The sequence below is a fragment of the Giraffa tippelskirchi genome, chromosome 11 (assembly GCF_054371585.1).
Source record: "Giraffa tippelskirchi isolate mGirTip1 chromosome 11, T2T-mGirTip1v1.2.pri, whole genome shotgun sequence".
Taxonomy (NCBI): domain Eukaryota; kingdom Metazoa; phylum Chordata; class Mammalia; order Artiodactyla; family Giraffidae; genus Giraffa; species Giraffa tippelskirchi.
In genome coordinates, this window is record NC_137285.1 from 133,553,027 (window position 1) to 133,580,361 (window position 27,335).

The following is a 27,335-nucleotide window of genomic DNA, read 5'->3' on the forward strand; positions in this document are numbered from 1 at the left end:
ACAAACAAAAGCATTCTGTGATAATCAGCTGACTCTATGAGATTTACAATAAATATGTTATATTTTAATAGTATTTGTAAGATATGAGCTATACATCTTTTATGTCAATAAGTTATAACTTTTATGTTAAACATTTAAAGCACACCCCTGGGTATAACCATGGGCAACCTACATAGCTCCTCCAGCAATAAATTCTCATAGTTGTACAGACAAGGTCTTCGGGGATCCCAAGGAAACCCTAGGGAAGTGACATTTCAGACCTGGCCCCTTCTCAGAAACGATGTCCCAGCACACACTTTTTTAAGGTCACTTGATCTCTGGGCCCATCTCTCAAAGAGCTAACCACAGATCTCTTAATAGAACTAGAAAGTCTCCCCTGGATCATAAAGTGAAAGTGAAAGTCGCTCAGTCATGTCTGACTCTTTGTGATCCCGTGGACTGTAGCCTGCCAGGCTCATGGAATTCTCCAGGCAGGAATACTGGAATGGGTAGTTTTTCCCTTCTCCAGGGAATCTTCCCAACAAAACCCCTGGGTTGGGAAGATCCCCTGAAGAAGGGACAGGCTACCCACTCTAGTATTCTGTCCTGGAGAATTCCATGGACTGTATAGTCCATGGGGTTGTAAAGAGTCAGACACGACTGAGTGACTTTCACTTCTTTACCATATGAGCCACCTGGATCATAAGCTGGAAACAAATAAGCTGATTTGGAACAAAAAGCCTTCCTGGACACCTTGGGAAAACTTAATCACAGCCTCTTCTTAGTTACATGAGAATATTTCATGTCACATTTATCATGTGTATAGTTACCGATCTACATGTCAATCTCCCCTGTTAGACCATGACCTCCATGAAAACTGGGGTGTTTATTATTCATCCCATGCTCAGCTAGAGTTCAGTCAGTGTTCTACAGCTCATGCATGAAGGCCTAAAGAGAGGAAAGCTGAGAGGGGAAGAAGGATTTCGTTTACAAATTTGGTGTTGGCAGAATTAACATCTGCCTGTGTTTTTTAGGTATTTCCTGCATGGTTCAAGAGCAATGTTCTGATTGTGATGCTACATCCAAATAGATGCAATAGCAAGTCAATGGAAAAGTCATCCAACTTTTTCAAAATATACTACATATATACTCATTGTTCCTACTGTACAAGATCCATAACAATTGTAATTAATGAACATCCATGGAATTTATAGAAACAAATAAGCTGCCTTTGCAAACGTAACTCCCAAATTTCCAAACATATGGACTAAAGACACTGTTCAAGTACAATGCAGACTTGCCTTTTGAAGTTTTGTATTTGTAGAGTAGGGGGAACAATAACCCATGGTGTGTGACTGTGTATGGTGGAAGCAGGTCCCACATGTACAACTTTATCCAGGGTATATCTTGTCTACCTGTTTCAGAATATATAGGAACTCATGCCTAGGGCACTTCGGGGACGAAGACTGAGATGTTGAGAGGTGAAAGCTATTCTCCAGAACACTATTGATCATGAGAGCAGTAGCATGCAATACCCACACAGGGACTGCTGCAAAAACATCCATAGCTTAGACTGTCTTCTAAGTTGTGTGTGGAACTGTTTTTTTAAAAAAGAAGGGACTTCCCTGGCTGCCTAGTGGTTAAGAATCTGCCTGCCAATGCAGGGGACATGGGTTTGATCCCTGGTCTGGGAAGATCCCACATGCTGCAGAACAACAAAGCCCATGCACCACAACTACTGAGCCTGTGCTCTAGAGCCTGCAAGTTGTAACTGCTGAGCCCAGACACTGCAACCACTGAAGCCCACGTGCCTAGATTCCATGCTCTGCAACAAGAGAAGCCACCTCAATGAGAAGCCTGTGCACTGCAACTAGAGATTAGTTCCTGCTTACTGCAACTAGAGAAAACCTACACACAGCATTGAAGACCCAGTGCAGCTAAAAATAAATGAACCGAAATTTTAAAAAATAAAATGAGAAACGAAAATAAGAATGCCAAGCAACACATTTAAGGTAATTAAATCATCATTTAATTCAATCAACAAAATATCAGATATCAAAATAGGACTGGAATTCTCCTTTGGGATTCATATGGATACTGATGCTGGCCACCATCCTGAATTCCATGCTTTCCATGGCTTTTAACTTTTCCTTTCAATGATTGGAAACCAAATACAGAATTTTATCCTTCTTAATTCTCTCTCACTAGAAGTTGGGAGTTTTCTGACTTAAGAAGCTAATTAAAAATAGATTACTACCACAGGGGTTGCGAGACAGAATAAGAGACACAGATGCATGGAACAATTTTATGGACTCTGAGGGAGAAGGCGAGGGTGGGACGTTCTGGGAGAATAGCATTGAAACATGTATATTATCATATGTGAAACAGAACACCATTCCATGTTCGATGCATGAGACAAGGGCTCAGGGCCGGGGCAATGGGATGATCCAGAAGGATGGGATGGGGAGGGAGGTGGGTGGGGGGTCCAGGAGGGGGAACACATGTAAACCCATGGCTGATTCATGTCAATGTATGGCAAAAACTATTGCAATGTTGTGAAGTGATTGGCCCCCAACTAAAATAAATAAATTTATAAAAAAAAAAAAAAATAGATTACTACCACAGGGGTTGCTTGCCTTGCAGCTCACCTGGCATCGAGGGGTTAATCTCACATATTTAATACCCACCTTAAGCAGGAATAAGAAGCCAGGCTTTCATGACAACCTTCCTAAGATGGTGTTACTTCTTCACAGCACAACAGTTTGGAAAAAAAAAAAAAGGCCATGCAAATGGAGATAAATGGTACGCAGGCCACCGAGGTAATTAAAAATGTATTTTCCATCTCCTAGTAATTGAATTGTGTACAAGCTGCAAGTTAATGAGGTCATCTACCCTCGAGCACTGACAGGAAAGCAGGAATAATTATCTTTCAATTTTTTCTTATGTAGCAATTAATTTTAACCATTCGCCTACACCTCACTTCCACTCCCCTCAATCCAGTCAGTCAAAGTCATGGCTAAACCGAATTGACAAGCAATTGATACGGTGGAGGCACCAAGCTGCCGAGGCGGGCAAGGTAATCAAGGGGCTGCAGCTGTTGAGGGCTAAGCGCTTCCAGGTAAACGTCGCCGGAGATTTTGCATTCTGCCACTTGGAGGACGCGGGACACACAGTGGTGGCTGACAGAACATCTGGTGCCAGGTGGGCTGGGAAGAGGCACTGCTGACTTGGGAAGGCAACAGAAGGATGGACAAGGATTGATGGATGGACAAGACTTCGAAACAAAATGTCACTTACAAAAACCGTTATCCAAAACCGGGGAAAAGTGCTCAGCCTTTCGCTGTATTTGTCTTGCGCGTATGGTACCATTGAACTTCTCAGAGCTTTTTGGCTGGTTGACTTTGGAGTAGGGTCCTCGGGACCAATGCTTGTAGAATTCATGGGCACAAAGAGTTTCTTATTTAGCTCAACAAAAGTTCGCGGCTTTTTTCAGTCATCCTCCTTCCAAGCCCAGTGTTCTAAGGCCAGAGCAATGGTGAAAGTCGCTCGGTCATGTCTGAATCTTTGCAACCCCATGGACTATACAGTCCATGGAATTCTCAGGCCAGAATACTGGAGTGGGTAGCCTTTTCCTTCTCCAGGGGATCTTCCCAACCCAGGGATTGAACCCAGGTCTTCCACATTGCAGGTAAATTCTTTACCAGCTGAGCCACCAGGGAAATCCAAGAAAACTGGAGTGGGTAGCCTATCCCGTCTCCAGTGGAGAACCCCAATTCAATTCCTGGGTCAGGAAGATGTGCTGGAGAAGGGAAAAAGCTACCCACTCCAGTATGCTGGCCTGGAGAACTCCATGGACTACAGTCCCTGTGGTCGCAAAGAGTAGGACAGGACTGAGAGACTTTCAGAGCAACGAGAAAGCCTTTTATTCCATTTATGCTGCTATCTGGCTGACTCAGCCCCAAATGTATCGTGTTATGTCAACACCAAATGTAGGCGTTGACGGGAGTCTGTCCATCTGTGACTCCAGTTTGCCCAATGTTTAGATCAAGTTCAGAACACCCAACTCCATCCCCACTTCTCTAATTGGTAAAATTAGAGCAAAATCAAAATACTTAAGAGAAAGAGAGATAAATAAACCAGGTCTTAACAACAAGGTCTTACTGTGTAGCACAGGAACTATATTCAATATCCTAAGATAAACTATCATGGAAAAGAATGTATATATATGTCATAATGAATCACTTTGCTCTATAGTAGGAATTAATGCAACTTTGGAAATCAACTATACTTCAATTTTAAAAAAAGAAATAAGGTCTCCACTCACCCTACTCAGACTTATTAAGCATCGATGCTTAATAAGTCTGAGTAGGGTGAGTGGATAGCTCTTAATACTAAGTAGAGTGTGTTACATTTGTTGTCCTGATACACTGATTAATAGCATCTACTTTCATTTTGAAAGTATCCCACGATTGATGATAACTTATATGGCCACCTGGTGGATGGGGTGAAAGGTAGATATGGTGAGATTACAAGCTTCCTCAAAGTTATAAGCTCTCCCCACTCCTTGAGAGCGGCTTGCCATGACTTATTCTTCTTTTCTTTCCTTCCCACAGTACCCAGCACCATCAGGGAACATGGCAGCCTCTCACAAAATGCACAAAAATTACTTTGTCAATCCCATATGAGATGAGAAGTTAGTACAGGGAACTTATACCAGGCAATGTGATGGGGAGAAAAAAACCAACCAGATCTGAGAATAAGGCTAGTTTCTTCATTCCCAAATCAAGGTAGGCTTTCTGAAGAGTGACAAACCAGGTAGAATACATGGCTGGAAATCTTTACACTTTCCCAGATACTTGCAAAAAGGGAATTTCTCTTTGAAAATATGGACTGTTTTGAATTAGAGAGAAAGACTAGCCCAGAGCAAAATGAAATTTCTCAAGAGCTGTTCATTAGGACAACAGATATAAACCGAGGGTCTTCAAGTCAAGCAGAAGGGCAAAGTGTGTCACTTCTTTTCTTTGTTCTTGAGGCTTTTGTGGCATGTTCATTCTCATAATGTCAATGCCGTTTCCCCAAGGGCACCACAGGAGGAAGAGCACCTTGAATCCAGCCTTACTCTGATCAACGTGGGGATGACCCAGGTGGGCTCAGAGATCCATGGCAGGACACAAGAAAAAAGAGTCTCCCTCAAAGACTACGAGGGAATGTAATCCTGCTCCTATCCATGCCCTGAAACAACCGCAGAAGGAGAGTACGAGAGTAAGGTCTCCCAGGCCACTTTTCAAAGATGAGCAGATCTTGTTATAGGCCTGCTGCTCCTGCAGTTAAATCCACCTCTGCAAACCTAGAACCCAGGGAAGTCGTCATGGAAGGATGCACTCTGTACCACAGTTGCTACAACTTCTCTTAAAGGTTTAACTCTCACCATTGCTGCCTTCCCAGCTTCCCAGGTGGTGATAGTGGTAAAGAACCCACCTGCCAATGAAGGAGACGCAAGAGACTTGAGTTCAATCCCTGAGTTGGGAAGATCCCCTGGAGAAGGAAATGACAATGCATTTCAGTATTCTTGCCTGGAAAATCCTATTGGCAGAGGAGCCTAGTGGACTACAGTCCATGGGGTCACAAAGAGTCAGACACAACTAAGCATCCACGCATGCACTAGCACGTACACCCACAAATCTCTCTCTTAAGAGGATAAAGAAGCTAGTGTTGATTTAGCTCCTACCATGTGGTAGGCAGGTTACATATGTTTATTAGCTTGATTTTCATAGCAAACTTATCCTGTGCCCTATCACAGATGAAGGAACTAAGGCTTGGAGAAGTTAAGGGATTTGCCTAAACACATGCAAGCAAGATTTAAGCCAAAGGCTTAAGACCCTAAATCCCTTCCCTTTTCCTTGACATCACTCAGTTGGGCCAGATGAATGAGGTTTTCATCTTTCCTTTGTTGCAGATGACTTTTCTTTAGTGCTACACTGGTACCAGATCTAGTTTTCTAAACAAGTGAAGTGACGTGCATACTGATGCCTGAGTGACTGTCCTTGGTGATGTCTGTGTTGAGCATTGCCCTCTTCCTCTTCTACAGGTGAGCCCCAATGGGAGGAGACATACAACAGTCTCTATTGCCTTGGTATTGTTGATTTTACCGGGTCACTTTTCTCTTGAATTATGAGACTGTCAGGAAAAGACAAGAAACCCAGAACCAGGGAGAAGGACATACATGAACAGGCTGGGGTTGAATAGTATATTGGACAGAGTTTTCCTGAGAAACAGAACCAACAGATCTACAAATGTAAATAGATAGACAGAAAAAGAAATGTACTTTAAGATACTGGCTCAATCAATTGTAGACACTTGGTGAGTCCAAACTCTGGCTGGAGATTCAGGAAAGAATTGCAGTTCAAATTCAAAGGTAGTCAGGTTGGAGATTCAGGAAGAGCTGATGATGTAGTTCAAGTCTGAAGGCCATCTGCAGCAGCATCCCCTCTTACTTAGGGGAAGTCAGTCTTTCGATTTATTCAAACTTTCTGATTAGATGATGCCCACCCACCTTATCGAGGGAAATCTGCTTTACTCAAAGTCCAACAATTTAAATGTATATCTCATCCAAACACCCTCACAGAAACAGTCAGATTAATGTTTGACCTGATATCTGGGCACTGTAGCCCAGCCATGATGACACATAAAATTAACAATCATTAGCAGGGAGGAGTGACAAAGCTGGTATCATCTCAGAGCATCTCCTGGGCCAAGACCTGGAGGAAGTAAGACTACTGAGCAGCTTTTATCCTTCACATCACTTCTCTGGCTCCCCAGAGTCCCTGCCCTGATGAAATTGAGGAAATAAAGCATTCAGGATGCTTACTGGGAAAGATACATAATTGATTAAAGATGATGGGAAAATATACTAAAAATGGGAGATAGTGGATCAAGCACCTACACTGGCAGGAATGATCCCTTGGAGAGGGAGAGAAGAATAATTCAGGAGGGACAGGTAATGGCCAAAGGTACCAAGATCTATAGAATAGGAGCCACTGGTACAATCATAGAACCTTAGAGCTAGAAGAGACTTCTGAGTTCCCCACACATTCTACCCATCAGAACTTCAAGGTGACGTGACAGGCAAGGCTACTGAGCTACTTAATGGCACAGCCCAGACTGGGACCCAGATCTTATCAATGACTTACTGTTTGTTGAGCACTTACTATGTGCCAGAAATTTATTTTACAGAGCAAGAAACTGGGACTCAAAGAAGTGAGCTGTTCAAAGTTACACAACTACTAAGGGTGAGAGCTGAGATTCAAGCCTGATGATGTCTGATTCAGAAACTCAAACACTTATTCTCTGCATTTGATGGCCTCCCAGACCAGGGTCCCCATGCCCTGCAGGGGAGTCACTGAGTCTCTGGAACAGCTCACCTGGGGCTTCTCACATCCTTCTCAGGGAGAAGAGGAATGTCCTGACCATTTGCAGGGTGGTTCAGATGGGAGTGATTCTGTCTGTATCCATGACACACAGTCACACAGCTTCTTAAGGTGGGAGACGAGACTCTAAGATCAGATCCTTGACAGAGTCTGTCAGAACACTGCTCACAGACCCGCACCCACGAAGTGCTCACCGACAGATGGCAGGGCTTCACGTAACTCTGTGAGGAGAAGGGGCCGCCAGCAGGAAGCTCCAGCATCACCTGCTAATGACAAGCTGTTCCACCCCCAGCAGAGCCCTGGAACTGGTATGCGCTCAGACACAAAAGAGCCCAGCTTCATTTTAGCAGCCAGATTGCCATCCAAAGAAAAGACTTCCCAGGACAACAGATTTCTCTGAGGAGAACATAAAGAGTGGACAGGTGGTTTTCCATTGAAGAGCATCACCCATAACTTCCTCTCCAGACTCCAGGTGGCCTGGTCAGACCCCAAGAGGAAGAGAAATGCTGGCTCAAAATAGATTTCTTTGAAATGCAAATGTACTTTTGGAGTTGTTAGACATTTTGTTTTAATAGATACAGGAAATTTCTTGGAAAAAAGTAAATGATGATGATGACAGCTACTACTTATTAAGTTTAATAATGGTTCAGTTCAGTTCAGTTCAGTCCAGTCACTAAGTCATGTCCGACTCTTCGTGACCCCATAAACTGCAGCATGCCAGGCCTCCCTATCCATCACCAACTCCCGGAGTTTACCCAAACCCATGTCCATCAAGTCGGTGATGCCATCCAGCCATCTCATCCTCTGTCGTCTCTTCCCAGCATCAGGGTCTTTTCCAATGAGTCAACCCTTCGCATGAGGTGGCCAAAGTATTGAAGTTTCAGCTTCAACACCAGTCCTTCCAATGAACACCCAGGATTGATCTCCTTTAGGATGGACTGGTTGGATCTCCTTGAAGTCCAAGGGACTCTCAAGAGTCTTCTCCAACACCACAGTTCAAAAGCATCAATTCTTTGGCGCTCAGCTTTCTTCACCGTCCAACTCTCATATCCATACATGACTACTGGAAAAACCATAGCCTTGACTAGACGGACCTTTGTTGGCAAAGTAATGTCTCTGCTTTTTAATATGCTATCTAGGTTGGTCATAACCTTCCTTCCAAGGAGTAAGCGTCTTTTAATTTCATGGCTGCAATCACCATCAGCAGTGATTTTGGAGCCCAAAAAAATAAAGTCAGCCACTGTTTCCACTGTTTCCCCATCTATTTCCCATGAAGTGATGGGACCGGATGCCATGATCTTAGTTTTCTGAATGTTGAGCTTTAAGCCAACTTTTTCACTCTCCACTTTCACTTTCATCAAGAGGTTTTTTAGTTGCTCGTCACTTTCTGCCATAAGGGTGGTGTCATCTGCATATCTGATGTTATTGATATTTCTCCCAGCAATCTTGATTCCAGCTTGTGCTTCTTCCAGCCCAGCGTTTCTCATGATGGACTCTGCATATAAGTTAAATAAGCAGGGTGACAATACACAGCCTTGACATACTCCTTTTACTACTTGGAACCAGTCTGTTGTTCCATGTTGCTTCCAGTTCTAACTGTTGCTTCCTGACCTGCATACAGGTTTCTCAAGAGACAGGTCAGGTGGTCTGGTATTCCCATCTCTTTCAGAATTTTCCACAGTTTATTGTGATCCACACAGTCAAAGCCTTTGGCATAGTTAATAAAGCAGAAATAGACATTTTTCTGGAACTTTCTTGCTTTTTCGATGATCCAATGGATGTTGGCAATTTGATCTCTGGTTCCTCTGCCTTTTCTAAAACCAGCTTGAACATCTGGAAGTTCACGTTCACGTATTGCTGAAGCCTGGCTTGGAGAATTTGAAGCATTACTTTAATAAACGTAGCTGCAATTTATTGAGCATTTACTATACATACTAGGAGGGCTTGCTAGGTGGCTCAGTGGTAAAGAATCCACCTGCTAATGCAGGAGCTGCAGGAGATGTGGGTTTGATCCCTAGGTTGGGAAGATCCCCTGAAGAGGGAAATAGCAATCCACTCCAGTATTCTTGCTGAGATAATCCTATGGACAGAGGAGCATGGCATGCTATAGTCCATGGGGTCATAAAGAGTTGATCACGACTGAGGACGCATGCACTTCACTTCCTAAATGTCAGTAACTATACTTTACATGCTTTCTCTAACTTGTTCTTCATAACAACAGTATGAAGAGTATTATATTCATATTACCATCTTAAAGAGGAGGAAATGGAGTCTCCAAAAGGTTAATTCACTGCTAAAAGGACACACAGCTATTAAGTGCAATCTCTGGGGTTTAAATCCAAATCTGATTCCAGAGCCAGTGCCCCATCAGTAGGTGGGCATGGAAGTGCATGAATGTATGTGTATCTGAGTGGTGTGAGTGTGTGTGTGTGTTTGTGAGCAGATAACATAAAACGTAAAGGACTCTGGGCAGTTAGAAACATCCAAAAAGCAAGAAGGACTTTAGGACAGAGTGAAGTCAAACCTTCTCCTCTCTCCACTAACAGGTCCACACAACTGGGGATACGCAGGTGAGTACCCACAGGTCCTCTGTGCTCAGAGGGCAAAGGTGGAGGGAACTCCTGCCCCCTTCCTCTTTGCCAGAATGTCTCAGCTTTCTAGATCTTAGTCAGGCATGGGTTCCCTGGTGCCCTCTCCAACACCCTCCATGACCCCTACCCACTGCCTACACCCCTTCCAGTATCTTTAATAACAGAATAAAAGGTTCTTCCCTTGGTCAACAAAGCCTTGTGTGATCTGGCTGACTTCCCTCCTCAATACTGCTGAGCCCCCTGTCAGCCCCAGACCCTCCACCTGCTCTGCTGATAAGAGACAAATAAACCTCTCTTGTTTAAGCCCAGCATTTGGGGGGATCTCCTGCTACAGCTGCCTAGCCAGTATCTGACTCATACTCATTGTCTCTGACCTTGACATTTTAACTTCCTCCACTCTTCCCAAATCTCTGACCCGCTCTGACCCGCAACCCCACAGTCACAGCAGAAGGCTTGATCTACTATTTCAGAAAGAAAGGAAGTCAGCACACTCTCTCAGCTTTCACTGCCGCTTTAGGTGACCCCTGAAACCTGCCCACTCCTCCCTCCTCTGCTCTGACTCCATGGCAGTGTGCCTCCTCCTGTACTGGCCAGGATTTTTATCAGGGCTTTGAGTCTCATCCTCTCTGTTCCTCAGAGAATTCTCATTTTCAGTCTTCTCTCTCTTTTTTTTTTTTTAATAATTCAACCTCCCCCTCTCAACTCTGTCCACAGTAGGTTCATAATTTTCTCATCTTCATATTACAAAAAAAAATACTAAGACTTCTCTTGATCACACACCACCCCCTTACTCTGAAACCCTTGAAGAGAGCTGTCTGTGCTTTCTGTCTGTATTTCTTCAGTTGGTATCTCCTCTTCAAACCATACTCCCCATCACCCCCATAGGAGTTATGTCCCAACACTGCACTAAACGTCCTATTAATCTCTCCAGCGATGTTTGATCGAGAAGTCCAATCTTCATCCTTCTTGGCCTCCCAGCAGTCTTCACCCTGTTCTCGTTCTCTCCTTGAAACCATCCTCATGACACCTCTCTCTCCTGATTTTGTTCCCATTGGTCTTATGATCCCTATCTCATCTAACTCTCAGAATGAATTCTATGAAGTAGGACTATTCCTATCCCCATTCTTGAGATAAAGAAATGGAAACCTAGAAATGGTAAATACATTTCCCAAAGTGACATGGCTAATTGGCCAATCTGGGATAGGAACTCAGACCCTAGACACCAGAATCAGTGTCCTGAACTTCCATGTGACATTGTTTTCTCAATTCAAACAGCGTGAAGCCTGCTGATTATGAAAATACTTGATTCTCTCTCTCCTTACAAAGTGACAGTTAGCATGTAAGTAAGTAGCAAACTCTTTAGCACGGGCACTTTGCTCATCACAGGCTGAGCTTGTTCAGTCAATGAATCCCCTGAAGAAACCTCTGCCACAGCCTTTATCCATGGAAACACTCTGGGCAGGGTCACTGTCACGGCTGCCATCTTACATAGGATGCCACTGGTCCTATACCTTGGCCAGGATGGATTCTGAACAGTCTCTACATCGACACACTGGTAGCCGCCAATTCACAGCCTGAGGCAGATGAATTGACAAAGCCTGGGTCCTGTGCCAGCATTTTAGCTGCAAATGAGGCTGGGAGAACAAGTACCTGGCATTTTCAGCTTCTACATGTGTGTGTTGGGGAAGAGGAGTTTCCTACAGTTATAGGAAACGTGTTCAGTTGCTGACAGCCAAAAAGAAAGATTAATATTCACTGACAAGTGAAATAATCCAGTACCTGATGTGTTATCTGTCACTCTTACACCTTATCTTACCAAGTCTGGGTTGAGCACAGTGCCAGAACGCTGCGTTGTAAAGACATTCACAACCTCCCCCAGGTGACACCGACACACCATAAAACTTCCCATCTGTAACACTCACCTATCTCCACACCCCACTCTCTATTATTCTCCCCCAGAAAGTGAAAGTGAAAGTCATTCAGCCATGTCTGACTCTTTGCGACCCCATGGACTGTAGTCCATGGAATTCTCTAGGCCAAAATACTGGAGGGGGTAGCCTTTCTCTTCTCCAGGGGATCTTCCCAACCCAGGGATTGAACCCATGTCTCCCGCATTGCGGGCAGATTCTTTACCAGATGAGCTACAAGGGAAGCCCAAGAATACTGGAGTGGGTAGCCTATTCCTTCTCCAGGGGATCTTCCAGACTCAGGAATCGAACCAGGGTCTCCTGCATTGCAGGGAGATTCTTTACCAACTGAGCTATCAGGGAATGCCTATCTGATAAACAAATCTGTGCTAAATGATGATGACTGAAAATGGGTTAATTAGTGCCTGATTCTTTCCAGAATCTTCCTACTTTCTCCAGGAGATTCCAGGGGCCGCAAAGGTTCAGCACAAAGGGATTTAAAGCAGCTATGAAATTTATCTTGGAGAGGTTCTGGTCAGCACAGTTTTTCAACTGAAGCAACCGCTCTTCAGTAAGTAACCTGGAGTAAATCGGTATCACCAACTCCCTAACAACCCTGGACCCATGAGCAGACCCACATGCTTACGTTGGATCTAACCCAATCTTCCCTCCAAACCTCATATGATCTCCAGGGTAAGTGTAATTATCTTCATTTGCTAAATGAGATACCCATAAAGTTTAATAAATTTCCCAAGGCACTCAATCTGGTAAACAGGACAGCTGAGACTGGACCCAGATTTCTTGACTCTTATCAAGGTGTTTTTCACTTTCCAGAACTCCTGGCTGCCCTTCTCTGGATCTTGAACAACCCCAGGGCTGGAGTGAATAAAGGACCAAAGGAACCCAAGAGACAGTCCTCTGGGAGGCAGGAGAGCTGGACAGGGGAGAAGAAACAGCCCCGAGATGTTCCCCTTTCAAGAGCGCATCCTATTTACTTTGATTTGACTCTGTTTTCAAGTGGGTTCTGATTGCAAAATATCTACATTCATCAGGAACACTAAACATAATGGCTTCATTTTTGTCTCAAAAGTTGCAAAAATTAGAGAACGTACAACAACCACAGATGGAACCCAGGAGCTGAGCTGGGGTGGGGAAAGGAGGACCAAATCTGCAAACCAGTGTGAGCCTTTGTAGCTGCCATTGCCAAGCTCCATGATTAAAAGCAACTGCAAATTAGTTTCCGCAAAGGTCTTTCCCTTTAAATTGAAAAGCATAGTGTAATGGAATTTCATAGACGCTGCTTTGCAAATGACTTCATACCTCACTCTGTTCAGAGCTAAGAGGTGGCCACATGCAGTGAATCGTTAAGAGACTGAGGCTCTTGTGAGACTGCAGATCCCTCCTCTGATTGACTGGTATCTAGACACTCACGGACTACTCACCGCATCCCTTAACCTGGGGAGGGAATGAGTGGACTGAGAGCACTGGAGTCACTGCCACACGGTTAGTAGTCTTCCCCTCCCCCAAACCAGGCTACTGACCTGCAAACTGTACTTTCTACCACAGTCAGGATCCTAGGCGTTGCTAGCTGCCTACAGACTGCCCAGGTATAAGCATTTATACATAAAAGGCTTTGGAAGGCTGTGGGGTTTCTGAATTCTAATGTGATTTCCAGTAGAAATGATTAAGTCAGGCTGACTGATATACTGAATGCCACACCATGTTCACTGACCACCTTAGGTTTCTTGGGGGTAACCCCTTGAGCTTAATATGGGAATCATATTTCTTAATTGTCAGCAGCTTTACAGTGACTCAAACAGGTTGCATTTCAGTGTCAGACCTGACTGACTAATATTTTCAGACAGCCCAAATCTCTAATTCATTCACACAAGAAAAATGTATTAGCACCTACTACGTGCCAGGCACTCTGCCAGGCCCTGGGATATAACCTGAGTCACAGCTCTTGTGGTGATTACAAATGACTGAGACAGGATCCATTCAAATGGCTGTTCCAATGAATGTAAAGCTGCAACTCTGACAACATGATCCTGTGGGTGATGCTGAGAGAAAGCCCAGGAGAGGGGGATTAGAGCTGGTCAGGGCATCTAGAAGACATCCCTGAGAAAGTGACCATTCAGCTGAGAATTATAAAGGTCAGAAAGAGTCAACAGAAGAGAGAAGAGAAACCCTTGAGGCAGAGGGCACAGCATAGGCAAAGCCCAACAAGGTCAGGTGAAAGCTGGGGGGAGAAAAAGGCTAGGATACGTTAAGCTTGGTAAGACAGGGGAACAACACACCAAAGGAGCCTGAAAAAGAGGCGACCCTGCTCTGCAGGACCTGTGGAGGAGTTTTGCCTTTATTTGAAATGCAAATTGGATGCCACGGAAAAGTTGTAAAGGGGATGAGGGCCATTTGAAAATGTCTCTCTGGAAAAAAAAATAAGAAAGAAAACGTCTCTCTGGCTGCAGCATGGCAGCCAGATTAGAAGAGATGTGGGAGGGGGAGTTGTTTGCCAAAACCCATCAAGGGAAATAGGTGTTCAGAGTCTCACTTACCCTGGCAGTGACCTGACTCACCCATAATCACAAGGGCAATGGCACAGCCAACTCAGAATTCAGGACAAGAGTGTCCAACCCCAAACTCCACTACAGAATTACCTAGTAGCACAATTTTAATGTGTGATGTTATCACCTGGGCAATAAGTTAGTAAGCCAGACAGTACATCCCTTTACCTCTCTGGGAAATGACCCATCAGACACCGACAACAACACAGATAATAATAAGCATTAAGGTACCAAGTCCAATGATGGGTCATCAGCACACACAATAATCTCTTCCCAAATGTACCTATATATCCTCTGCCTGAGAGAGAAGTTCAAAAGTGTATGCACTTTAAAATGATAGTACTGTCTATTCAGTGGTTCTCAGGACAATTTTGTCCCCCTCCCCTGAGGACATCTGGTAATATGTGGAGGCATTTTTGGCTGTCACACTGGTAGGATGTCCAGCTGGCATCTAACAGGTAGAGGCCAGAGATGCAGCTAAGCATCCTACAATGCACAGGACAGTCCTCCACAACAAAGAATTATCTAGCCCCAAAATGTCAATAGTCCTGCTCTTGAGAAATCTGATCTACAGGAACTCAAAACCATAAGGTGGGTTCTTGAGTAACTGAATGGACAAAATATCACACACACACACACACACACACACAGACCTCCATTTGACAATGACAGTGATTTAAACAAGAAATAAACTTTTGTTTGTTAAGTCACTGAGATTTGGAGGTAATTCATTATAGTTGCTAGCATTATTTACTTTAACAAATACAACTGATAGAGGTTAGTCCTTCTAGGAGGACAGGTGCACCCTAGCAACACAGACATATTTCTTTACAGGTACTGGGAAGGTTTCTGGAATTTAGAAGTGAAGAGTATGGAAGTTCCTTTAAAAACTAAAAATAGAACTACCATATGACCCAGCAATCCCACCACTGGGCATATACCCAGAGAAAGCCATGATTCAAAATGACACACCCACCCCATTGTTCACTGAAGCACTATTTACAATAGCCAGGACATAGAAGCAACCTAAATGTCCATCAACAGAGGAACAGATAAAGAAAATGTAGTGTATATATACAGTGGAATATTACTCAGCCATAAAAAGGGACGGAATTCAGTCATTTGTAGAGACACAGATGGAACTAGAAAGTGTTATATAGAGTGAAGTAAGTTAGAAAGAGAAGAACAAATATCTATGTATGTTAACACATATACGTGGAATCTAGAAAATGGTGTAGATGATCTTATCTACAAAACAGAAATAGACACACAGAGGTAGAGAACAAACATATGGTCACCAAAGAGGGAAGGGGAGGATGGGATGAATTGGAGTTTGGGATTGGCATATATATTAATACACTATTGATACCATGTATAAAATAGATGACCAATGACAACCTACCGTATAGCTCAGGGGACCCTACTCAGTGCTCTGTGGTGACCTAAATGGGAAGGAAATCCAAAACAGAGGGAATATATGTATACATGTAACTGACTCACTTTGCTGTATAGTTGAAACTAACACAGTATTGTAAAGCAACTATATTCTGATAAAAATTAAAAGTAAAAACATTTTAAAAAGGAAGTGAAGGACTGTAGATCCCTGGTCCTGTCCTGTAAGTCATGAGACCTCCCAATGCCATGGGGATGAATAGGTCAGCAGCACAGTGGCTGCTTTATAGCTCTTTCCCCTGCTAATGACCAGAAGCAGTGCCTCTGGGGAGAAACTCTTAGCAGCTCAGTGGAGAAATGCAGAAGGAGCCCACCAAACAAAATCACAAGAACTAGCTTATCTTCCTTTTTCCTTTGCCCTTTTTTTTTTTTATGAAGACAGGGACTAGCTGACAATAGTCAGCAAGGTCCATTTAGTGTATGGTCTGGTCTTGCTGTGACTAATAAGATGACTGGTTGTATATCTACTCTTTATGGTTGTTCATTATATCACCCTAACATAAAGTAATTTAATTTCAGTGGGATAATTAGGGTATTTCTAATCTAACTGATAGCCTGAATGAAATGAGATTCTCAGAGGGAGATTTGTGTATCAGGAGACTGGTGACCTCCGGCCCCAATTTTCACACAGTATATTAATCTGACAGCCCGACTTCCCAGGCATCCTGGATCTGGATGTTTCCGAGCCTGTGGGTTATAGAACACCCCGGCAAATGAGATTATCTTGCTTATAATGAGATTTTCGTGGACTCAGGGAGGTAGATCATATTATTTGAACTGAGAAGTTCAGATTGATGGAGAAACTATATGTAAACAGAGACCCCGAGATACAAATGTGCTCAAGAGGGCACACGGTCCATACAGGGTCTCAGAGATGAGACTCAGAAGAACGGCAGGGCCCTGTGCAGTGTCTGGCTGACAGGGACACCCAGGGCCACCCCAGCAGGGAAGCCTCGTGCTGGGAGGACGGGCAAGACTGTCCTCAGGAAGATGCAGAAAGAGTCTTCTCAGTAAGCCTGAGATGGAGGACCAAGGAAGACCTGGAAAGAGGAAGCAGCAGAGGTCAGTGCAGGTCAGGCCAGCCTTCTGAGCAAGCAGGCAGCTGAAAGACCTGCCGCCTACTCCCCAGTCCCCCACACACATCCCCAGGGGCAGACTCACTCACCTCTGTTCTCCACGCTGGCTTCCAATCTTACCCTGTGCTGTGCTTAGTTGCTCAGTCTTGTCCGACTCTTTTCAACCTCACGGACTGCAGCCTGCCAGGCTCCTCTGTCCATGGGATTCTCCAGGCAAGAACACTGGAGTGGGTATTCTTCTCCTCCCTGCCCTCCCAACTCAGGGATCGAACCCAAGTCTCCCGCACTGCAGGCAGATTCTTTAAGAGTCATGCTTTTATACCCATTATCAGAGGCAGGATACCAGCTCTTTCGAAAGAAAATCTGCCACTGAAAACACTTCCCATTTTTCATTTGTTCAGTGAGCACCCACATATGGCAAGTACCAGTCAGACTTGCAACAGATAAAAATCTCTTTCCACACTAGTTACATCCTTTTGATTTTGTTGCTCAAGTCTCCTTAGTAAATTCCTTTAAATTTCCTTTAGAACTTAATTTGAGAGAAAAAAGCTTGTTTTTTTTCTGGAAGAAATAATATGTTTTCTCTTATCAGATAAGAACTATATAGCTTGTTTCCCTTGTTTTCTTGGTTGCTAGAAAGCTCAGAGGTTAATGTCATACTCAATCTCAGCGGTAGGTTGATGTTTTGTGTCTTTTTCTTTCTTATTTTCTATTTTTCCATTTCTAATGAAAAAGATTTATTTAATGCCTTTTATTTGGTAAGGTATTTCAGTATTTCAATACTGTTTTGAAAGGAGTGTTAAATGCACTTATTCCAACATTAAAAAATAAACAAAGATGGAAGTATTGGCTTACAAAAGCCCACTGTCAAAAACTCTTCAGTATTTACTAAGTACCTATCATTGGCTGAGCACATAACATGGGCCCCTTTCTAAGCATCTTACCCCTCACAACAGCCTTTTAAGTAAGGACTATAATCCCCACTCTAGAGAGGAATGAAGAATTGGGGGCTAAGGAGGCTGCCTGGGATGACACAATCAGTAAGGAGAAGTACCAGGAGCAAAATCTGAGCAGTCTGGCACCCACAGCTGCCCTCTTAACCACTGCTGTTGCACATGCAACTTACTATGCTGGGCAACGGAACATGTACAGTACACATTCAGACACCTCTGCCAGGGGGCCTCACCTCCTCCGGTTCCCCCTTTTGATTTCCAGCCATTGCTACAACAACCAGCCCTACTGGTGCTCAGGTGTGACCAGGCAGCACCTTGCTTGGACAGCGTGGAGAGTCTCCCACTTTCTGACCTAGGGTTGCAGAAATCTGCTCAGTGAATCTGACACATGCACACACTTGGAGGAAAAAGGAGCTAACACTCCATACAGCAAACCTTGACCAAGGGGGGATGAAGCCAGCAGATAAATGCTCCTGTTTCTGTCCTGTGGGCAGAGAACTCCGAAGCCTATTCTACACAGCTCCTGGAGGGGGAGGGGGATGCCCAGTGGGATCTGGCTGCTGCTGCCCACTCTGCTGATCAGCTCAGTAATACTGGCCTTCCTTCGGGTTCACTCCTCCTGGGCCCCCCTCCTTCTCCTTGGGGATCCATTTCTAAAACAAACCACCTGTATGCACAAGCTTGTCTCAGCTCTACTCTGTGAGGAAAGCAAGGCTGAGACACTGCAGTCCTTAGTCTGAGGAGTTCAGATTTGGGTGGCACGTCATCAGGAGAGGAAAAACTCAGGGACACTGCATTAACGATCATGACGACGCAGCCAGAAGAGTCACTTGGACTGAAACCACAAGAGCACGGAGAAGCGGAACAAGCAGGGAACTCCACCAAGGTTTCCTGATTCAACTACATGCTGTCTACGGCTGCCTTCCCACCACAGCAGCAGAGCCTCAGAGCTACTACACAGCCCACCACCAAGACAAAAATACTTCATATCTGGCTGTTTTGCATCTGGCTGTTTACTGAAAGTTTGTGGGTTGCTGGTACAGAAAATCCAGGATCCTACGGGGATACAGAGAATGGGCACAAGTCCTATTAATAGCTGTGATGGGCGGTTGGGAGGGTGGAACTGTTGCAAATCAGCACATGGCCGGTGAGCAACCACAGGTGGTTTTACCATCGCAGGAGACAAAGGAACCATGAGAGGAGTGATGGGAGATGAAGCTCAGACAGAGACTTAAGGTATCTGCTGCTGGGTTGATTCTCTCATTTTAGGCTATTTCCTTCAATACCCAAATATACTGTGTGTGCATGTGTGCTAAGTCACTTTAGTCGTGTCCAGTTCTTTGTGACCCCATGGACTGTAGCCCACCAGGCTCCTCTGTCCATGGGATTCTGCAGGCAAGAATACTGGAGTGGGTTGCCATGCCCTCCTCCAGGGGATCTTCCTGACCCAGAGATCAAACTCATGTCTCTTGCCCCTCCTGCACTGCAGGCAGATTCTTCACCACTGGATCACCAGGGAAGTGCCAAATATACTGCAACCAAGAATGACTCCAGAGTTGGGTGTATGCCTTCTACTGAAGGGAGTTTATATGGAGTTTGTAATATTTCTGTTCTGATGAATAGTGGAAGCCTTCTTGCAGAGCAGCTCTCTTTGCACCTGGGCATTCCTGACATTAAAGACCCGCTACTCTGCCCTTCTCAGGTGGCCTGCCTTGGGATGGGTCAGTTCAGGTCTCCTGCTCCTCTCGCTGCTGAACCACACACGGCTAATGTGTCACCATGAAGGTCAGACCCCACTGCATGCTCTGATCTTTCTCCCTGCAGGCCTGCTTTGTGGTTTCCTGGTATGAGGATGCAGTGTGTGCATGCTAAGTCACTTTAGTCGTGTCTGACTCTTTGCAACCCTATGGACCGTAGCCCGCCAGGCTCCTCTGTCCATGGGGTTCTCCAGGCAAGAATACCGGGGTGGGTTGCCATGCCGTCCTCCAGGGGATCTTCCTGACCCTGAGAAGGTCACAGGGATTGAACCTGCGTCTCTTATGTCTCCTGCATTGGCAGGCGAGTTCTTTACTACTACAGCCACCTAGAAACTGGAGTGGGTTGCCATCCCCTTCTCCAGTCGATCCTCTCAACCAAGGATCAAGTCCAGGTCTCCCGCATTGCAGGTGGATTCTTTACCATCTGAGCCACCACAGGAGCCCAGTAATAGGCAGCAAAAACAAGCATGGGAGACTGAGACCTTCCCTGCAGCCCCAGGAGGCAGTGTTTCTTCCTGCCACTGGGAAAGAAAAAACCCTGGGTGATCACCATGGTCTGAGGTTGAGTTCTTTTGTTTAGTTCTTTCAGGAATACTTACTGAGGGAGAACAAAGTACCTGCCAGGCAGGGCAACCTACTCAGGATACAGAAGAATGACAAAGGTCCTGTCCTGCCCTCAAGGACCTCACAGTCAACTGGACAGACAGAGGTTCTATTTCACAGCAGGAAGGGACTGCCAGCTTCCCTCTGATGGGAGTGTAGCCCTGAGAGGTAAAGCCAAGAGGATAGTAGAGGTTTAATAAACATCCTAAGACTATCTGCTTTAATGATTATTTTGGAATGAACTACAGTTACCATATCAATTGCTGAAACCCAAGCATATGCATACAGTACTGAAGGATACTCCAAAACAGTTTATTTCCCCTCAAGATTTCCCTGACAATACTTATTTACACTGGTTGGGTGAACCATTTTTGAATAAGCAATGCAAAGGTAAATTTCAGTCCCAAAAGGACAGACTTCAGCATTACTTGGAAAACACACTGGTCATGTCAAGCTGCTGGCATTTAGACACCCATTTCAATTGTTTCAAAGACCAAGATGGAAATACTGAAAACCAACACTGATTTTTATCAAAAAGAAAAAATAGTTAACATTTACTAAGTATGTATATTTTATCAGACACTGCGCTAATGGCTTCATATGCTGTATCTCATTTGGTCTCCACAGCAATCCTTGAGGTAGATTCTAGTATTGTTACTGTCTCCATGCTACAGATGGGGCAACTGAGTCTTAAACAGATTAACTAACCTGTCCCCCCAGCCATCACTGGACGTCACCTGACAGTCTCTCCACAGGGGCCACACCCTGAACCGGCACACCAACTGTCTCCCCTTACTGGCCAGTCCCCAGTTCCTGCCTGGGACATCTTTTTTCAGCAGTTTGGCCCAGACTAGGTCTCAGGATAAGTTCCTTCGTGGTGATAAGCAGGGCCCACGATCTCTGACAGCTGTTCCCCGCTCTTCATCATCATCTGAAACAATCAGTAAGCATTAGAGAGTACTTTTCCCTTTACAAAGGTGATAATTAGATAACAAGCTGAGATTAAAGTAATTACAGTCAGACAGCTGGCGATGCAGCACAGTCATGTTGAAATACTGTTGGTACTTCAGCATCTGGTTCTAATAACAGCATAGGCTAAAGGATTTTACATTAATTACAGAACATAATTTAATATAAACATATTTAATTACAATTGATGAGCGATAAACTGTTCAAGAATGACTTAACCCCTTCTGCGTGTCAAAGTGATGGGAACTTTGGGCAGCCTGTGTGGCCTCTTCTACTGTCTTTCTCTCCTTCCCCCTCCACACCCTTCTTTATACCCTGGTTCTCTCTCCTGGAGAAAACCCTCCTCAAAGAGGGAATCTTCTAGACACGGGTGTGGTTCGTTGATTATCCCACGGCATTTGGCACATGCGCAGAGCCACCCATCCTTAGAAAAGCCAGGTGGAAGAGGGCCAGCGAGCAGGCCAGGCTGGGAGGCACTGCTTCCACCTGAGCAGCTGCCTTCCTCGCACTGGTTCGCACTAGGGCAATGAGCCTGCCTCTGCCTGGCCAGTCTTCCCAGGATCCTCACATCTGCTCTGTGGTGCTGGCTTGGCTTCTGACAGTCAAGTGAGCAGCTTATTAAACAACCCTCGGATCTCTTAGAAAGCGTATGAAGGTGAACCCATTTTTTTTCATGATCAGGAAGTCTCTGGTCACAATGGTCAGGGTATTTTCACAGTTTTGGAGTCAATGTGTAATATCTAGGGATTTCTACATAAAACAGACACTACTGTGGCAGAAATTCTTCCTCACATGCTGCCAACCCCCTTCCCTACCTCCCAAGACTGGCAGAAGCAGAACCTGGATGAAACGGTTGATAATAAATTGAGACCACACAGACACAATCTCCACTGGGTGAAGGACTCAACCATTGTCTGCATACTGCCTTTCAAGAAAGCCCATTTACAAATGGAAGACTTCAAAAGTCACAAAAGTGATGTTGTAGACTGCATGTCTGTGTTCCCCCTCAAACTCAAATATTGAAACCCTACCCTTTGATGGAATGGTACTAGGAAGGAGGTGGAGTCTCTGGGAGGTAATCAGATTGAGGTGAGGTCATGAAGGTGGCTCTGTCTCTCATTTCTTGGTCATGAGAGGATATAGCAAGAAGGCGGGTGTCTGTAAACCAAGAAGAGGGCTCTTCCCAGAACTCGCCCATGTTGGGACCCTGATCTGGGCTTCCCAGCTTCCAGAACTGTGAGAAAGAAACTTGTTATTCAAGCCAGTAATTTGTATTTTTATTGTAGCAACCCAGGGCTTCCCAGGTGGCACTCACTAGTGGTAAAGAACCTGCCTGCCAATGTAGGAGACGTAAGAGATGCAGGTTTGATCCCTGGGTCAGGAAGATCCCCTGGAGGAGGAAATGGCTACCCACTCCAGTATTCTTGCCTGCAGAATTCCACAGACAGAGGAGCCTGGCAGGCTATAGTCCATGGGATCACAGAGTCAGACACGAATGAAGCGACTTGCACACACACATACACACATAGCAACCTAAACTGACTAAGACACACCACTAGCTCTCAACTGCAATAAAATCAAGAGACAACCCAAAGAAATTACAAGGCTGATCCTTCCTTTAAAAAGAGTAAGTAGCCCTGGAGCGAGTTGGGAAAATTCATTGTCAAGTTTCCCTATGTGACAAATGATGAGAAATTACAAAAAGCTTCAAATACTGTTTTTACCTCCTGCTGTGGATTTCAAAGTATAAAGCACACATTCTCCTAAAAGCTAACACAAGTGCTGAAAAAAACATTTATTATTCATAAGTAAGCAAGTGTAAGCCAATTCTAGAGGAATCACTGACAGGCGCACACAAAGTAAAATTAGTGTGACAATTCAGGACCACATAGCATATGAGAGAACCAGGCAGTCTCAAGTGAAAGTTGTTCTATTCTTTTGAAGAAAGACGACATTTAGTTTCTCTATACATAGCAAATTTGCACTGTGAGCACAAACTATAAGGTACATCTTATAGATTAAATCATCCTTCAGAAGTGAGGAAGGGACAAGAGGAGAAAGCAGCCAATAAAGCATTTGCTATTTAAGAAGTTACCACTGTCATCAAAATTAAAAGCTCATGCATGTCAATGGACACTAGCAAGAAAGTGAAAAAAACAAACACAAAATGGGAGAAAGTATTTGTCTTTTCCCTTTTTCCCATAGTCCTACCCAAGCAGGTGGGGATCTTTCTTGCAGTTTTGGTTGCATGGGATCTTCTGCAGGCTCTCAGTAGATATTCTTGAGAATTATTCCACATGTAGATATATTTTGATGTATTTGTGGAAGTGGGTGAGCTCCACATCCCTCTACTCCAACATCTTGATCTCTGGGAGAAGGTATTTGTGAATCATATATAATAAGGGTGTAGTATTCAGAATATATAAAGAACTCTCACAACCCAACAATAGAAATCCAAATACCCCAGTTGAAAAATGGGGAAAGGATCTGAATAGGTATGTTTACAAAGAAGATATACCAAAGACCAACAAGCACATGATAATATCCTGAACATCATTAGTTTTCAGGGAAATGCAAATCAAAATGAGATACTACTTCATTTCCACCAGGATGACTACAAGCAAAAAAGACAGAAGTAACAAGTATTGGCAAGGATGTGCAGAAATTGAAAGCCTCATCATTTTGGTGGGAATATAAACGGTATAGTCATCATGGAAAACAGTTTGATAGTTACTCAAAAGTTAAATATATGAGTTACCATACGATTCAAGCAATTCCATTCTAGGTACATACCCAAAAGAACTGAAAACATGTCCACACAAAAACTTGTACACAAATATGCATAGCGGCATTACTCATAATAGCCAAAAAGTGGAAACAAGCCATATGTCCTGCTGCTAAGTCGCTTCAGTCGTGTCCGACTCTGTGCGACCCCATAGACGGCAGCCCACCAGGCTCCACTGTCCCTGGGATTCTCCAGGCAAGAATACTGGAGTGGGTTGCCATTTCCTTCTCCAGTGCATGAAAGGGAAAAGTGAAAGTGAAGTCGCTCAGTCGTATCCGACTCTTAGCGACCCCATGGACTGTAGCCTACCAGGCTCCTCCGTCCATGGGATTTTCCAGGCAAGAGTACTGGAGTGGGATGCCATTGCCTTCTCTGACCCATATGTCCATCCAATGACAAATGAACAAACAAAATACAGTAAACAATACAATGGATTATTATTCAGCCATAAAAAGAAACAAAGTACTAATAAAAGCTGCAATATTAACCTTGAAAATGTAACGCTAAGTGAAAGAAACCAGACACAAAAGATCACATACAGTATGATTCCATTTATATGAAATGTCCAGAATTGGCAAATCTATGGAGACAGAGGATGGGAGGAGAGAGAAACTGAGAATGACTACTGACAGATACGGGGTTTCTTTTAAGGGGGTGTGATGCAGTTCTGGAATTAGATGGTGGTGATGGCTAGACAACATTGTGCATATACTAAAACCACCAAATTGTATGCTTAAATGGTTTTAAAATAGCACGTTTTATGGTGGACTTCCCTTTTGGCTCAGTTGGTAAAGAATCCGCCTGCAATGTGGGAGACCTGGGTTTGATCCCTGGGTTGGGAAAGGCTATCCACTCCAGTATTCTGGCCTGGAGAATTCCATGGACTGTATAGTCCACGGGGTCGCAAAGAGTCCGACATGACTGAGTGACTTTCACTTTCACGTTTCATAGTATGTAAATTTTATCTCAGTTTTTTTCAAGCTACCAATCTGGGAAATGGAGCCTAATCCCACTAGGCAAGCCTGGGAGCCTGTGTATAGCGTGCAGCTCAGATAACTCATCCAAGGAGTAAGGAAGTTGGGGTATTCATATTATACACTAACTCCCATCAGTCAGTGATTGAAGATTGCTTTTAGGGAGCACTGATTCCTTGCACTTCTGGCCTGCCTGCAAAAGGGGCTCTGGTGGCCAGAGAAAGTCCTTAGGCCAAGAAATGTTAGTGTTGATAGCTGTCAGGCCAGCATGCCCTGGAAAGGTACAGGCAAGGGGGTTCAGGCAGTGGACTGACAATCTGCTACTCTCTCTTCACGTTGTTTTAGGATTAAACAAGAAAGGCTGTGCAAAAGGCTTCACAGTGCTAGACACAGAGAAAACTCTCAATATATGTGAGTTATTTTTACAAAAGACTCAATAAGGTTAAATAATTTGATCCAAACTACACAGTCAATACAAGTTGAAGCTGGGATTTACACAGCACTCTGTGCAGCCCAGTCTTTCATATAGAGAATGATATTAACAAACATACACTAACCAATCTTGCAAACACACCTCAGGCAGTAATCCTGTCATCATGGTGTTCAGAGGCTACAATATCCATCTTTACTCTTTAGACTCTCTCCCCTCCCCTTTATGTGCCCTCGGTGGGGGAAGCAGCTGCTTTTCTCACAAAAAGGCCTTGAGGGCTTATGTTACTGTCTGCTCAAGTTTCAGGGTTTGGATATTACATGGCTTATTGTGTAGTTGCTTAATTGAGATTCAAAGCCTGCACATTTGCTGACAATTTAGTGCAAAGGACCAAGATAGACAAACACCTGCGACTGCAGGAGCAGCAGGGCAACAGTATCCTCTCCTCACTCACCTATTGGTCCAGCTGTTCTCCAGAATAACCTGACTTCAGGTTGGCTCAACAAAGGAGCCATACCAGCAAAAATACTAGAGGAAAATGGGCATCTCCTCCCAGAATGCCCTGCACGAGCCCCCGCCAGAGCATGCCAGAAAGGTGACATGAGGGTGGGGGCTGCAGAGCCCGCACTTACCTGATCAAATACTGGTTGATAATCGTGTCGAAGTAGCTGTAGTACACAACATTGTTCACGTGGCCATACTGGTCATTGTCCTGCCACCTCGTCTGGATGGGCAAGAAGTACCCATAGGCTCCATGGTGCCGATGGCGATCCTCAGCTCGCTGGTTCTCTGATGCTGTAGCCAAGGAACGGCCATTCCTAGGAAGCAGCCTCGAAACCCAAGAGGTCATAGTGGGGCTGCTGCCTTGGACAGTACCTTCAAGAGAAAAAGCAACAGAGGATGAGAATGGTCTTCAGAAATCTTGATTTTAGTTTTACAAAGGCAATTGCATTAAATCTTGACCATTGGTTTCAAAAGGAAATTAGACTATTTTTTGGCTAGGAAATAAATCTTCCCTGATAATCCAGGTCCTTACCACAAACCTACTTACTTTTTAAAAAGGATTCCTTATTTAAAAGGTTTTGACACACACTGACAGAAACAGGTGAAGCCTTTGTCTGAATTTGACCAGTAAAAATTTAAAGTACATTTCTATGGAGGTGCTCAGCTCCACAAAGGATTTCAAGGAGGGCACTGTTTCTGACAAAATCTGTACCATCACTAAGGGCATAAAGACAGAGTTTAGGCAACCAGTATAAAATAAAATGTTTACTAGAAAATATTATCAATTGCGCCTATCAACTGTAAGGTTTTTTCTTTTAAGGGCATTAATTTTCTTTTAGAACAAAAGTAATGTCCTATGGAAAATTTTTAGATGACGCACAAACAAAGGAGGAAAAAACCCAACAATACCAGATATCAACACTTCCATGTGCATTATTCCAGTCTTATATATCTGCATACACATTCTTAAACAAGATCATACTGCTCATGTTGCTTTGTAATCTCCTGTGCTTAACAATACTCGCTAATGTTAAACAGAAAGTGCCTATGCTCTTCTGTACTTAGTCGCTCAGTCATGTATGACTCTTTGCAGCCCCATGGACTGTAGCCCGCCAGGCTCCTCTGTCCATGGGGGTTCTCCAGGCAAGAAGAGTGGGTTGCCATGCCCTCCTCTAGGAGAGAGTAATAAATATGCTTAAACATTCTCTTATGTCACTTGCAATGCTGGATTCTGTTATATTTCATTGTATAGAAGCACCACAATTTATCAAATATTCTTTTGTTGCATACTAAGGATTTTGATTCCAAGTTTGTTAACTGGAATTGGAATCTTTGTAAATAAACCTTCACACACATCTGTGATT

The 27,335-nt window shown here is 44.2% G+C and overlaps 1 protein-coding gene across 3 annotated transcripts in view; it reads right to left on the bottom strand.

Annotated features, from left to right (window-relative positions):
• LOC145526911 (uncharacterized) overlaps window positions 1-27,335 on the bottom strand; it is a 192,468-nt gene that overhangs the window by 76,533 nt on the left and 88,600 nt on the right. For all 3 annotated transcript variants that reach the window (XM_081543710.1, XM_081543711.1, XM_081543709.1), the window contains one exon: window positions 26,100-26,343. In XM_081543710.1, the coding sequence (XP_081399836.1) occupies window positions 26,100-26,317 (218 nt within the window). In that variant the 5' untranslated portion in view covers window positions 26,318-26,343. The remainder of the gene's footprint in view (window positions 1-26,099; window positions 26,344-27,335) is intronic.